General features: G+C 37.6%; 1 protein-coding gene across 7 annotated transcripts in view; it reads left to right on the top strand.

Moving 5' to 3' along the window:
• The first annotated feature begins 4,083 nt into the window (after window positions 1-4,083).
• map2k5 (mitogen-activated protein kinase kinase 5) overlaps window positions 4,084-15,529 on the top strand; it is a 67,040-nt gene continuing 55,594 nt past the window's right edge. For 4 of the 7 annotated variants that reach the window (XM_044165948.1, XM_044221900.1, XM_044166809.1 and 1 more), the window contains exons 1-8: window positions 4,085-4,544; window positions 4,794-4,842; window positions 6,090-6,157; window positions 10,350-10,419; window positions 11,174-11,214; window positions 12,647-12,714; window positions 12,845-12,893; window positions 14,576-14,640. In XM_044165948.1, coding sequence (XP_044021883.1) covers window positions 4,413-4,544; window positions 4,794-4,842; window positions 6,090-6,157; window positions 10,350-10,419; window positions 11,174-11,214; window positions 12,647-12,714; window positions 12,845-12,893; window positions 14,576-14,640 — 542 coding nt within the window. In that variant the 5' untranslated portion in view covers window positions 4,085-4,412. Of the gene's footprint in view, window positions 4,545-4,793; window positions 4,843-6,089; window positions 6,158-10,349; window positions 10,420-11,173; window positions 11,215-12,646; window positions 12,715-12,844; window positions 12,894-14,575; window positions 14,641-15,529 lie in introns of all 7 variants that reach the window. The other 3 variants (XM_044221067.1, XM_044222783.1, XM_044220225.1) reach the window with 2 other exon arrangements.

The raw sequence follows: 15,529 nt of genomic DNA, 5'->3' as shown, positions 1-15,529 counted from the left end.
ATGTGTTTTTGGGGAGTGGCTTTTGGAGGGAGGCCTGAAGGGAGGGTGTGGGATTTACTTTCAAAATCTAGCTGTCTCTTGTCAGTTTCTCCAACGTTACTTACCCTTGCTTTAACAAGTTTCATCACACAGAACCCCGGTCAACAGACTTGGGTATCAGCTCTGTGAGCAGAGCGCTGTAAATCAACAGAGAAAGAGACTTAATTTTGCCCAGGGATCAATGGCTTGTTCTTGGAACTGCAATCAGAGCTCTTTGGTGAGCGGGCACAGAGACTGAAGCGGCTCCTCAATCATAAGGCTGTAATCAACAACAGTTTTAAGTGCCCCTTTGTTTTACATTCAATTATACACTAATGACTCATGCCCAGTGGAAACCTTTAAATACTAATGCTGTGTTAATGTAGAGTGAAAGTGTAATGTTTCTGGGCAGATCAGAGACTCAGGCGCAGAGAAAGACACTGTAGTAGTTTTTTAGTAGTATTTTTATTTAGTCATCACACACAACACAGTAAGTATAAACAGTATATACAATATACAGTAAGTATAAACAGCATAGACAGTAACAATATGTATTAAGATGACTGACTGAAAAGGCACATGCAGAAGCAAAAAGCTTTTATATCCTACATTATCAATTTAAGCTACCCTCAAGAAATGAAAAATAATAAAGAAAAATCATTCACTTGTAACCCTCAAAAATAGGTTTATAAACCATTCTTTTGAAAACCAAAAGTGAGTTACACATTCTTAAATTTATATTAGCATTGTTCCATGATTTAACTCCAACAATAGAAATACATCTCCTTTTAATCCGTATCTTATCATTTTATACTGGAAACTTACAAACATCTCTCAAATCATATCTGCACTCTGGGAGTGACTTTGATTTATCTCTGAACATTATTTGCATTTATTTTATGATATACCAAATCATTACATTTCATAACATGGGATTTTATAAACAGTGGATTAGTGTGATCATAGTAACCAGCCTTACTGATAATACATATGGCTCGTTTTTGTAGTAAGACTATTGAGTTTATAGTTGTTTTAAAGGTTGACCCCCACAATTCCACACAATAAGATATGTAAGGAAGTATAAGTGAGCAGTAAATTATATACAAAGGCTTTAAAATTGAATGAACCCCTAGATTTATACAGGATTGCTAATGACTTAGAAATTTTTCCTTTAATATAGTTACTGTGTTGTTTCCATGTTAATTTATGATCAATCACAATCCCTAGGAATTTTGTCTCCTGTCTATCTTCAACTACACTATCAAGTAAAAGCAAAAAGCCCAAAAACATTATTAACAGAAAAACTATTTCACTATCACAGATTTTTAATTCAATATCCCCATCAATATCTTTCGATTTCCAAAAAAACATTTAGTTTTCTTAATACTGGGAGATATGTTTTGAGGATTTCCAGCTGCCGCTCAATAGCATACAAAAGCTATTTAAAATGTTTAAGTATAAAAAGTTTTGGACCGATCCCTGGGGTACTTCACAGGTGACCTTCCTAAATCCTGACACAGTGTCATTAATTTGCACACGTTGCTGTTTATTTTCCAAGTAGCTTTTCAGCCAAGAGTAAGCTATACCCCTTATTCCATACTTCTCCAATTTTCTCAATAATTGGCTGTGACCTATAGTATCAAAAGCCTTCTGTAGGTCAATATAAATACCAATAGAACACTCATCATTTTCAGCTGCCTTTGTTATTTCTCCTACCATCACCATTATGGCATAGGTAATATTTCTGTTTCCCCTAAATCCATACTGGTGTCCATTCAATAATTATATTTACCAATGAAGATATCAAATTGTTTCACAAATCATTTCTCTAATATTTTTGAAAAGAGATACTGGTCTGTAGTTGTCCATGTAGTGCTTATATCCATTTTTAAATATTGGAATTACCTTTGCTGATTTCATACTATTAGGAAAAACACCTCTTTGAAATGACTGATTGCATATATAGGTCAGAGGTCTTACAATAGAATCAATTACTTTTTTTAATAATTACAATGTCAATGGAATTTTTATCAGTTGATCTTTTGTTTTTGAATTTTCTTACAATTTTCTTGCAATTATATCAGTTTCATTTACCCCACCAAGGAACATTGTGCATGCAGGTAAGATTAAAAAAATAATATAAGGCTAAGTCTTTACTTGAATGCTGTCATACCCCGGTTGATAAGTCCAACACAAGAAAACAAATTCAGGCAGGCAGTAGGCAAAATCCAAGAACCAGAGAACAAGGCAAAATCCAAAAATCATAGAGACTAACACTAGGAATTGCTGGAAAGCGATGAACACACAAGGGTGATCAAAGACAATCTGGCAAAAGAGCAGTAAAAACAAGTGAGAATATAACAGGGTTGGCCGATGGCAAGGGGCAGGTAAGGGAACCAGGTGTGGATAATCAGGAGCGGTAGCAACACAAGGCAGGAACTGAAACGACAGGAAAGGTTAGTATATCAAAATAAAACAGGAAACAGGCAAAAATTAACGGGATGTTACAGAAAGAGGCAAAAACCTCTTTGAATACTTGAAAATCTGTGGTCATGAAGGCACATAATCCTTTGTACACCTCCTACTTTAAAAAAGAGACCATTCATACAATATCCAAATATTATTTGAACATTTACAATAGTGGTAATCTTAAAAAATAAAAATAGAGTTTCGCTTAGGTGGTTCATCAGTATTGATGGGGAGCCTTGCCAGTTTTTCATCTCTACAGCAGTGTGTTTCTGCGAAAGCGAGGACCATTCATACAATATTCAAATATTATTTTAACATTTACAATAGTGGTAGGTCATTTCTAAAAAGAATATCTACCCTTTACATGCCCACCCATTATACCCCCAAAAAGCTATTGTACGCTCAAAATTGTACTTTCTTGCCAGATTTGATCTCACATCAATGTCATGTACAACAAATGAAGTCCAAGGTGGCAACAGTCTCTTCAGTATAAAAGGCTGTGTGACCCAGCATTGCCCTTGTACACTTCTCTTTACAAAGATTTTCAGTCTAACACTTTCTAGTCCAAAGCACATTTATAACTAGGATGACACCTTGGTTTTGTCAGGAGTGAATGAAGATTTTAAATTCTTCACAATGCAATGTTCACATTTCAAGTTCAAGTTAAATAAAACATTAGAAAATGTTTTAAATCAAGTTGTTTATTTAATTTTATAGCATATTGGTTACTGGTCAAACAAAGTCATGCATAATAAAAATGATCATAGTAACCAGCCTTACTGATAATACATATAGCTCGTTTTTGCAGTAAGACTATTGAGTTTATAGTCATTTTAAAGGTTGACCCCCACAATTCCACACAATAAGATATGTAAGGAAGTATAAGTGAGCAATAAATTATATACAAAGGCTTTAAAATTGAATGTATCTCTAGATTTATACAGGATTGCTAATGACTTAGAAATGTTTCCTTTAATATAGTTACTGTGTTGTTTCCATGTTAATTTATGATCAATCACAATTCCTAGGAATTTTGTCTCAAAAACCGTTGTGGCTTGGGTTCGTATCCAGCCTGTGGCCCTTTGCTGCATGTCATCCCCTCCCTCTCTCACACCCTCTCCTGTCTATCTTCAACTGCAGAAATGCAATTCAAATCCTTACTGACGTGAATGGAAACCTTGGTCATTTCTCATTTTGTAGTGGAAGCAGAAGCACAGGCTTTCATTAAGATAATGTTTTTACATAGGAATTAGAAATGTGCTTTAACATATTATGGAAGCAGAGTAGGTATTTCCGGCACAACTTCACCTACTTCCAAGGTGCATGGCGAAGGGAAAAAGTCTTTATTGGTAGACCGAAGGCCACAAACCGAAACACGTTGGTCTACCAATAAAGTTCTTCTCCTTAACATATTATGCAAATATGTGACAATGAGCTTTTTTAAGAGTAGATTTGAATAGCCTACATTTACTGCATGCATTTTATAATTTTTGCTGCATAGTCAGTATTTGTAATACCTACTGTATGTCAGGCCACTTACTTTTGAGTGGGGATGGAGGTCTTTTATTTTGAAATTTCCCTGAGCGGATGTTGATTCGGAAACGCTTTTGGAGCAGTTGTGGTTTCCTCAAAATTAGCTTCATGGCTAAATATCTCTGATAACACAGTGTAAAACTTTGCACCAGAGGGCGGGCGAATACAAATTCACAATTAAAGCTAAACCTTTCATGCGGTTATGACTTGATTTCGGTGTCGACAGTTACTGAGCTCAACGGTTAACGTTTTTAAATCTCCGCATCACTTAACACAAGTGTCTGGACAGAGCAGGATGCTAGGATGTGTCGTTAGCAAACCACCGCAGGAAATTAGCTCGTTAGCTTAGACAGCCAGCCAGGTGTTATTATGAGGCTTAATTTTTCCTCTTTATGCTCATACTCGATTTAAATAACCTCTACGTAATGGACACCGAGGCAATAGTGATCCGTATAAAAACGCCGTCAGGGGACATGGACTCGTCCGTCGACTGTCCATCTCTTCTGAACTTCAATGACTTGCTGGTGAGTCTTCAAAATGCTAGAGAGCTAGCTAACTGTCACTCTTGCCTGCACTTGACGTTAGCAGTTTTCAGTTAAAAACGGCTGTACAGTTAAACGACATAACGTTGTAAGTTACATCCAGTTTGAATTTGACACTTTCGGTTTCTGACTGAACGTGTCTGTGTTTTACAACACTGTGACGCCACCTTACATATTAGTACTCTACTTTATTATTGTCCCTGTTATAATTCACTCTTACCTACATTTCAGGTCGCAATCCGAGATGTCATGCCTGAAGCCACTGTCACGGCCTTTGAATGTAAGTGTCTGTGTCACACTCATTGCTTTTCTGCTGAAACAGTGACTCTACAATCACAGCAGTCATTATGACAAGGTCTATAATACATCACAGCACTTTTTCCAACTCCTGGCAAGTTCTCAGTATTGTGAATCTTCTGAGTGACCTATTCGGTGTTTGTAGTTTGTACAACCAAACCTTAGTCATATAATTTACTAACTTAAAATCAATAGTCGAAATACAGTTACTGACAAAACTCCCCCAACTAATTATCATTCCCATAAGTTTTGCACTTGTATTATCTTTTTAGATGTATAATGGCTACTGTATGTGGGAAGGGCAGGAATCAATTAAGTGCATCCTGCTCATTGATGCCTATATAAATAATATGAATGATGCTATTTTTTAGATTGTTGTATATCCTAATAAACAATTGGAAACTATTTATTTTGTTCCCATGCTCTTTATTCTGCTGAAAATATACAGAAATATTTATCTGTACTATTTTGACAGATAAAATAGTTTTTAAGCAGCGCTAATGCTAAATAGCTTGTACTGATGCTTATGGTCAGTCTTAGTAGCCTTATGTAAACCAGTTGGTGGATAAAACAGGTGAGTATACTGTAGTTTGTGCTTGGCTTTTGGATTATTCATGAAATGCTGACAAATATAATGTATTTTGTTTTCACTGGTTTTTACTGCTTAATTAATGGCAAAAGTATTAGTAATCTTTTTGTAAATTGTCATGTATTGCATGGAGTGTTGATTGTGTTGCTTAAAAACTGTATAAAATACACATTGCATGTCATCACAGTTATTGGCAAATTAATGTAATTTATTATTTTATTTTGAAAATACGTAAACTATGATCCCTTTGCATTATTTTACAGCCATATTGCTGCTTTTCTCTCATTTAATTCCTAAAAATAATGTGTAGAGTTTCAAAAGGAGTAACTGATGACTTTGCCTTGAAGGTTTTCATAATATGGAATGAATTGCAAAAGTTTTGTTAACAGCTCAAGTATTGCTCGTTGATATAATACTAAATTCAGTTTAATTTTGTATTACAGTTTGCTGTAACTGTGTATATTTGCTGTACCACGAGTACAGTGTGCTAATCTTATCTCTTACCCCTAAATCAATCCAGTTTTATATCAAAAATGTGTTTTAAGTGTTGCCTATGGTGTTGATACCTGTTCATGTTTTATTTTTTTATTAAAAGGTTTTACAATGCAAAGTTTAAGATCTTTTCTTCTGTGTTTTTTTAGATGAAGATGAGGTGGGAGACAGAATCACTGTAAGAAGTGATGAAGAACTCAACGCCATGTTGTCATATGTGAGTATATAAATTAATTTGTAATTTTTTCCATCATGTCATACATCCATCCCACAAATTTCATAACATGATTGTATTTTACTGTTGTATTTTTATGTTGTAGCAGTTCTCCGAGGGGGGGGTTGTTTTAAATGTCCTGTATTTTTTGAGTGCTTTGTGCAGCACTTGCCTCCCTTTTCATTGGGGAAAAAACCTTAGATACAGACATCTCAAAACATTGGCACTAAAACTCAAACTGTCTGCTTGAGTGTTTACCTTCTAGCTGGCATGAAAATGGCTTACGGTATAAAAAAACAAATCACTTGGAGAACAATTTGAATAATGTTACATATGTTTTTGCAGCAGTAGCTAATCTCAGAATTATAGGATCCCTTCCATGGTCACCAAAACCTTATTTAGTGGTGTTCAAAATGACCACCTCAAGGCTCTCAGATCTATCAGATACTGTAGGATTTTAACAGTTAAGAAAACACTTGCTATACTGTGGTGTAGGAGGCACCATTGGTCTGGTAGAAACTAATCAAAAAAAGAGAGACATAGATGCTGATGACAAGATAGGATTTTTATTTCTTGCTTCCACCTCTACACTGCCATTTATCTGCAACCCAGCAACCTATAAAAAGTTTGAAACCATATAGCCTCATCCAGTTGTATTTAACCTAAGGTACAAACCAGCTTATTGGTAGTTTTCAGCAACACTCACGCACATAAATACACATGCACACACTTCCACTACCCATTCAGCTCCCCCACCTAGTGCAGTGCATTTTCATATTCCACCATACTTACTGTTCATGCCACGGACAGTAAGAGTAATGGCGTGTAATGGGTTTTTCTACGAGGTACACTGAAAGCTAAATGAACTGTCAATTTTTATTATTTATTATTCAGTACTTAAAGTTTTGCCTCATTAAAGAGCGGGCCCCCTGGGCTGCAGAATTGTTCAAAATCTACTTTCATCTGTGGATGTCTTTTACCCCCCATCAGCTCACAATGATGCTGCTAGAGCCACAGGCACAATTTACACTCCTTTTTTGTCCATTTTTATCATGCATTCACTTGTGGTTGCTTTTTAATCATTAAGTAGCATAGGGTAGCAGGGTGATTAAGCAAAAAGAGACAGCTGTTGTGCCAATGAGCGTTGTGAAACCGGGATGGAAGTAAGTATTGACCTCAGCCAGCTTCATTATTCACAAATCCAGCTGACATGTTTTGTCCTTCTTTTACGATTTTGCCTTACTGTGCTGTGTCTGGGTTGAATGGGAGTAGCTTTCAAGAAAATCACAGCATTGATGTACCAAAAAGGTTTCAGGAATTTCCTGTCCTGGGTGTTATGGTATCACCACCATTGATTTGTGTATTATATGCAACGATTGCATCTTAATATTCATTTAACAACCTAATTTTGAAGTGAAATGATGTTGCTACAGTAGATTATGATAGTGCAGTGCTGTTGTTCCATTCATTTAGGAAATGTGTAAAGATAGATTTAAGATAGTTTTTAAAGAAAAGACCGTGGTACTTTTGTCGTGATATTAATTTGATACACGATCAACCAAATATCAGCAATGGTCGCCAGTATACCTGTACATTTTTAAATAGCAGAAAAGCAACTGCAATACAAGCATAACAACTACAAGATACAATAGGAACCATCAATGTCCCTGACATCAGTTAATTTTGTCAAATATTTTATATTAAAATATCAATGAACATGACTATCTCGTTAATCAGTACCTAAATATGCACATTTATTTGGCAGAACAGGCTTTAATAAACATATAGTATTATTTCATTTTGTAATGCGTAATGGCAGCTTATTGTCCCAACACTTCTTCATTCTTTGTTCAGATGATGTGGCATGTCTTGTCTTGACGGCATATTAATGACCCTGACCTGCACCTCACACTACCCAGCACAAATATTTAGTATCCACAACACTGCACTGCTTCGTCCACAGATTTCAAAAGCCATTACAAAAAACTGCTGATCACCTGGAAAATACTGGGCTCACTAAAATATGATTTACACTAGCGGAGTACTTTAAATGTCTTATGCAAGGGTTATACATTTCAGCAGTCATTTGCATTTGTATTCAGAGGATTTATTTCTTGTTGTGGTTGTTTGCTGTAGTTGCCATTTGGCCTCCGTAGAGACCCCAGTGAATTTTTGCCTCAGTGTTGTTAATTCCAGGTGAGCAGACAGCCATTATGTGAAATTAATAGGAAATAAAAGAAACCAGCATGTTAGGTGAAAGGTGGGATAATTCATTAGCGTCTCTCATGGCTGCCTTGTGTGTACATGTGTTTCTGTGTGTGTTGATGTTTGTGATAATACATTTATAACCAGAAATATGCTGAAACTACACAGTGTTCAGAATTATAGGATCCCTTCAATGGTCACCAAAACCTTATTTAGTGGTCAAAATGACCACCTCAGGGCTGTCAGATCTATCAGATACTGTAGGATTTTAACAGTTAAGAAAACACACACACACACACACACACACACACAAATACACATGCACACACTTCCACTACCTATTCAGCTCCCCCACCTAGTGCAGTGCATTTTCATATTCCACCATACTTACTGTTCATGCCACGGACAGTGAGAGTAATGGCGTGTAATGGGTTTTTCTAAGTTTTTTTTTTTTTTCTTATTCAAGATCTCTGCTTTAACATTGCCTAGCCAAAAATTCATGCTCCTTGTTGCTGAGCAAAATTAATGCTCAAATTCAGCACTTAATTAACATCAGTCTGCAGAGGGCATTTATTGTGAGAAGTATCCCCCATCACTGAGAACATTGATTGCTACATGTTCCTGTGAGACCCACTAGTCTTCCAGGCATCTCTAATCATTGTTCGACACCTTGAAAGACAGACGCCCCTGTTCAAAGTTAAAGACTGGCCTGTGTCAGGTGCTAAAAAAAACATGTGACCTCATCCGTTCCTCACTCAGCTCCCCCTGGAGGTAGTGGCTCTAATTCCACCATTCTTACTCCCATTTCCCCTTAGTCTGCTAATGATGATGAGCCCCACTCTCTGCTCTCGCTCTCCCACTTGTCCCTTAGGGCTGAGCGATGGTATTTGGGATCGGACACTGTTTAGTTATTGGCCAACAATGGAGAATGTCTTTTAATAACAAACCTACTACAGATTAGGTGGTAATTGCAGCCTTAATCAATAAGCTAGCTAAGCGGAAAATTAAAGGTACGTGAAGCCCCCCCACATACACACCCTCACACACAACATGTTTTTTGGTATTAGGCCTATTGTTCAGATCTGGCCTAGTGAGAACGCTGGAGGGCGAAAGAGAGGCCTAGGAGCGAGGAGGGATCTGACAGTGATAAATAGGCCTTTTAATAACAGCTGTGCCACTTGGGTAGCCATTCTGATCCATTCCCATCCAAGCCGGTCCCATCGTCCTCCCTCCCCCACAATGAGAGAGCAAATTTACATATCGCTGTGATGACTTGGTAGTTACTAGATACTGGATTGTAAATGAAACACAATGAACACATGTACGTGTAGACTACATAATGACATACATTTTCTAAAGTATGTGTCTTCAGAAAGGTATTGCTGTTAATTTTTGTTGGTTCAAAGCCTCAAAAAGGGGGGGACATAAACAAAATGCACATACGCACACATACACTCACACACACTCGCGTGCACTCACAGTCTTAACAGATGGTTTGGTTAACTGAAACATCAATTATTGCACTGCCTTGGCAAGCGTCTGAGAGGCTCCAGAGTGTGTGTGCACGTGTTAATCCTGTAGGATATGAGTGTTTGGTGAGCTGTTGACCTGGAGGAGAAAAGGGTTAATGCTACACTCCTTCAGAACAAGCCCACAGGGCATTGGTCCTCATCGGCAACAGATTTCACCACAGCATGCTCACATTTTTGGGAACACTGTGGATTAATTCTGACGACATTTAAATAAACATACTTGTGTTTGTAATATGCTAAAATTTGTCTGTGTAGTGCATAGTCAAATTGCAAATTTACCGAGGCTTTTCTTCATCTGTTCTATGTTGTTGGATTGTGTTTGTTATTCTGTTCACGTTCTTGTACAGATTTTAAGTCATTCTTTATTTATGAAACAGCTTTGATGGCTTTCTTAAGTATATTTAAGTTCCAATATGTGTAATAATCTCAACTATTTGTGACTTTCTTTTCCCCTTTAGTATTTCAACACAATGAATGAACAACGCATGAATGGACTGCTGCCGGACCCTCTACAGATTTTTCCACGAGGTACATCTTTGTAATTAATGTGTCGACAACTAACCACAATCTAAATTTAAATATATAAAAATATTCACACTTCACACACAAAATCTAACTGAAATTTTGTGCTGTGTTCAGACAATAAGAAAATTGGAGCATATGGGGACTAGAAGTAACAATGCAGCCTCTGGACAACATTAAAATTCAGTGGCTCATTCTATTATTGTGTTGACAGTCATTTTATAAATCTACATTTCTTTTGCTCCAAGGACATTGAAACAGCAAGCTTGTGTTCAAGCTAAGCCTTGCCCTGATCTCTGGCATTGTGTAGTTTCTTCCTGAACTGGTTTTCACTATGAGTGCTTTTTCAATACTTACTTTTTTTCCTCTTTATAGTTTTCTCACCACTCAAAGTCATACATAATCGCTAACAGGCCCCAAGGGCAAAGTGACGAAACATTTTATTGTCTCTCTCTCTTTTACTCTGTATCTGGCTCTCTCTTTCTGTCTCACTCTGTCTTTCTGTTTTTATTTCTTTCTTTTTCTCTCTCTCTCTTTCTGTCTCTTTTCTCTAACTCTGTGATTCTGTTTTTGCTTCCTACCTACCACCAGCTGTCTCAAGAGCCCAACATCTCAATCACTCTCTTGTCTGCAACTAATTTCAGAATAACCCTCATTTCATTTCATCATTTTTTTTTCTTTATAAAGAACTGATTCCTTTTCAGCACATTTGTAAATGGCCCAGTGATGTGTTCTACAATCTAGTCAATTACTGTTTCAGCCGGCAAGACTCCAGGGATCCGGAACATACATGGCCTGAAGGTACCTATCTCAATAATTGTTTCAGCTGCTTTACACACAGAACAAGGGGAGGGAGGGAGGGACGTTGAGGCAAATGGATTGGTAACGCTGTGTTCCACTTATTGAAATGTCAATTGAAGTCAAGGCTCTCCTTTTCTTTCAATCATTTTCTTGCTCCCCTCGTCTATGTTTATGTATGGGGGTGGCTGGCTGTTGCTTTAGTGGGGCTTTTCTCTCTCTTTCTCTTTCTCTATCTCCTTATATTCTTGTTTCTTATGCTGGCATTGTCATTCAAGAGAAAGGTGTTATGCTGAAACCTTGATCCCCCTCCAGAGTATTATGATCCTTTCATTCCATATGATAGGAAGAACATCAGCGTTGGTTAGTGCAAAAACTAAGTCAATAAGAAGATATCGTTGTTCAACCATGAAATTGTCATTACAAGCCCCCCTCTGCCATTTACAAATGGCCTTCCACAGACCTTCCCATTTTATGTTAGGCATATGTTACTATTGAAAATCATTGCTAATTACAATGGGTTAAATGACTTGACACCTCCTCCATCTCTCCAGATGATCCATAATATATCCATCTTCATTTCAATAATAAAATTACCCCCTCCCCCCAGTACTGAAAGTGCTTTATTTAATGTATCCTCTGAGGAGCTTTGGTAACAGCTACTGAACTGTGTCAGTTTATTTTAAGGTCAAGGGTCTGTTTTGAGAAGATGATGTTTTCCAAAAACCTTTAGTCCTTTGGTAATCTTTCCCCTCTTTTCTCCTGTTTTTAATATAAAAGTAATTGGCTGAGGGGAGTCTGTTTAAATTAGGTCTTCCTGGGCACTAATTAAAGAGAGAATCCCTGTGCTTTAGTGGACCCAACACAACGGCCTTTTGACCTCAATTAAACAAGTTATTTTTAGTATCCCCTTTACAGGGTGTTGTCTCTTCTTTTGTGTACGATATCTGGGTTGAGCACCAAGGTCTTTAGAGTAAACATAGATGCAGATGAATTGATGTAAAGAATGTCCTTAGTGAGACACAACATTTTTTATGTTTTCCTTCATCCTTTACCCAAATCTGTTTTATATGTCTCATTTCCTCTAGTGTTAAGCCATATTGATGTACTTTCATGCAAATATATTTTCGGCTCTCCTCTCCTCCCTTTTTCCTTCTGCTCTCTGTCATCCTTTCCCCTCCTCTATGTGGACACCTCTTTCTTTCTTCTTTGCCTGCCTCCCTTCTCCCCTACAAAAGCCAATTAACCTTCAGGCTGAACTGAGAGCTCGTGTTTTGTTCTTGTTCATTAGGGGGTCCGGCCATATGTCTGTCTGTCTGCCTGTCTTTTGCCTTGACCACTAAGTGTGTGTGTGTGTGTGTGTGTGTGTGTGTGTGTGTGTGTGTGTGTGTGTGTGTCCTTTCACATTTGTGTGTATGTGTTTGCACACCTTCAGGTTAATACAAGACCTAACCCAGCCAATGACTGCACTCATGCTGTCCCAGATTCCATGGCCAACAACAGGTGAGCTTGCTGGGGCATGAGGAGCATGTTTCACTACCTGGAATAAACTTTGGTTGGATGGTTGATAGATGAGTAGAAAGATGTCTATAATACTTATGTCAGTGCAACTGTGCTGTGTTCCTTCCTCCAGCTTAAAAAAATCATCTGCTGAGCTGAAGAGGATCTTGACAAATGGGCAGGTGAGCCGGTGTTTTGGGTTTGAATAGAATTTGACCGCGCTTATATCACTGACAAGAGCACATTCTCACTAGTGCTTGGCTCCTCAATCGATTTTCTGTGATACCAACTGTGGGCATGTTGAACAGTGTGTATTTGGTTATTGTCTCTTCACTGTGCCTCACTGGGAGCAGGGTGTCTGTGGGTTCCTGAGAGCAGGCCTGCTACAGTCATGTCTCCCCCTCTTTTTATAAATATACACTCTTTCTCTCTCATATACACACAGAGACACAGTGGCTAGTGTGTTGGGGAGACAATTAAGACAGTCTCCCTCTATAGAGCTGTTCTCTCCATTCTCCCCCATCCATCTATTTTCATTCTCTTTACCTCCCTCCTCTCACATTTTATCAAATCAAGTGAGGTGAATTGGGGGTACCTGCCTCTTTCTGTCTGTACAAAATTAGTCTTGGCATCCCTACATTAATATCATATCAACCACAGTACAAATAGGGCCTCTGTCCACACAAACTGGCTTATTGACAGGGCACAGTTAGCCTGCAACCTCATTGAGCGCAAAACACACAAACGGCTCATACACATGTTGAATGCTCCAATGCTGCATATACTGGGGAAATAATCAATTAATGAATTATTCACTGGATATTGTAAATTCTAGCCATTTTGGATGCAAAGATAAACAATGGTTTATATTCTGTATGTATACATGAGGGGAGTTTCTGGACACTAGCACTTTGCAATTGTACATTTCCCATTACATCAATAGGACTTATAAAATATTGTAAATAATATGGCTTTTCAGTTTTTAAAATTAAGGTTTTGTATCATAGTAGTCGATATGTTGAATATAAAAAAGATGATGAAATGTATGAATTTAAATATGGAACAAATATATTTAAATGTACTTGTTGCACTTAGCATATCAGCATATCATATATTTTTTTTCAAATTATGCTATTAACAGAAGAGATTTAAACATTGAAGAGCTAGTTATTGTTGAAAGTAATTCTCACTAAAACTCAAAACCAGGACCAACACTACATAATAATTTGTGAAAATATATTCATGAAATGAATGTATGACTGTTTAGTGATCAAATATTCCGCACTGAGGATAAGGAAGTTGTTTAGTTGTTTACATGTTTTCCTCAGTGTTCATTTTTCTAATTATCCACACAAAATCATCAGACAGGAAGTGCATTACCCTACTCCACTCCTCTACAGGAAAATTTTCACTGGTAATTTCAAAATGGGCGCGAGGAGGAAACTTGCTCAGACCAGCCATGTTAGCTCAGGCTACATTATATTACACTTTATTATCACACACTGACATTTTATATCAAAGTAGAGTAAAACACGACAGCAAAGAAATCGTCATTAAACTCTATATCAGTCACTCACCCAAGCACGATGCCCTTTTATAAATTGGACAGCAAATGTTGTATTGATCTCCTCTTTCTGTCCCTCTGCTTTCTCTCCTTATGTTGCTGAACTTGAAGTGACCTGAATGTGTGTCTTGTTTATAGCCTCCAGTGACAATATAGTCCCCTCTCTCTCTCTCTCGCTCTCCTTCGCTCACTCTCTCTCACCTGTGTAGTTACACATATCATCAATTGGTTGCATGTCTTCTCATGTTATAACATTTAAGTACGTTTATTATATTCCTGTGTGTGTTTGTTGCTCTGCAGATAAATGCCCAAGATATCAACTATCAAGAGCAGCTTGGCCATGGAAACGGAGGCACAGTTTACAAGTAAGTGTTTGCTGGCTCTCACATTGTGGCACCATTACAAGGCCACAGCACAATAACGGATAGTGACACTGAACAGATACCTGCTGAAGCAAGTGAGATAGTCTGAATGATGTATTCAGTGATGTTGAAACCTCTGTACAGTGCAAATATTATAGAAGAATGTCTCAATTAGTGGCCAGTTTTTGACTGATGTGTGATACGATTCTTGACTTTCTTTCATATTTTTTCTGCTCATTTTTTATAACAAACACATCACGCAATAGGCTTCTGTGAAGGGTACTCGATTGTTCACCACCCTTCCTCTGTTCCTTCATCTGTCCATTTATCTCTCATCTGTTTGGTGTGACATCTATCAGGCTGGTTTGTGTCTGTACCTGCATTTATTTATTCTGGTCTGAAGGTTGCAAACATATATGATATTGATTTGGAGGCTGTAAGGTATGACAGCAATTGACTTAATCTGTCTATTGTACAGCACATTACCTGCCACGATAGAAGAGCTCCATCCTCTCTGGCCAGACAAATGTATTACTGCCCTGCTAACATTATGACAAGGTTGGCATTTGTATTGCTCCTTCTATACTTCTTCTCCCCACCTTGTGTTTCCTCATTCCCATCAATCCTTGGCTATTGAGCTGTTTTATTGAGATTGAAGTATTGATCACTGCTCAAACTAACCTTGACTTGACAAAGTGGTCTGTCTCACACAGTCCCCAGCAAACCCAGTAAATTTCCTATCTAGCAAATCCACAAGACTGCCTTATTTTATTTTCACCAATTTCTTTCCAACCACCTTTTTACTGTTTTATGACTTTGAGATAGTTTCATTAATAGCCAATCTCTCATAGTTGTAGGAGAATAAGATTGCTGATAAGTTAGGCACTAGAAA

The sequence above is a fragment of the Siniperca chuatsi genome, linkage group LG1 (assembly GCF_020085105.1).
Source record: "Siniperca chuatsi isolate FFG_IHB_CAS linkage group LG1, ASM2008510v1, whole genome shotgun sequence".
Lineage (NCBI taxonomy): Eukaryota > Metazoa > Chordata > Actinopteri > Centrarchiformes > Sinipercidae > Siniperca > Siniperca chuatsi.
Note: the sequence above shows the minus strand (reverse complement) of the source record. Positions and strands in the feature narration are given on the sequence as shown.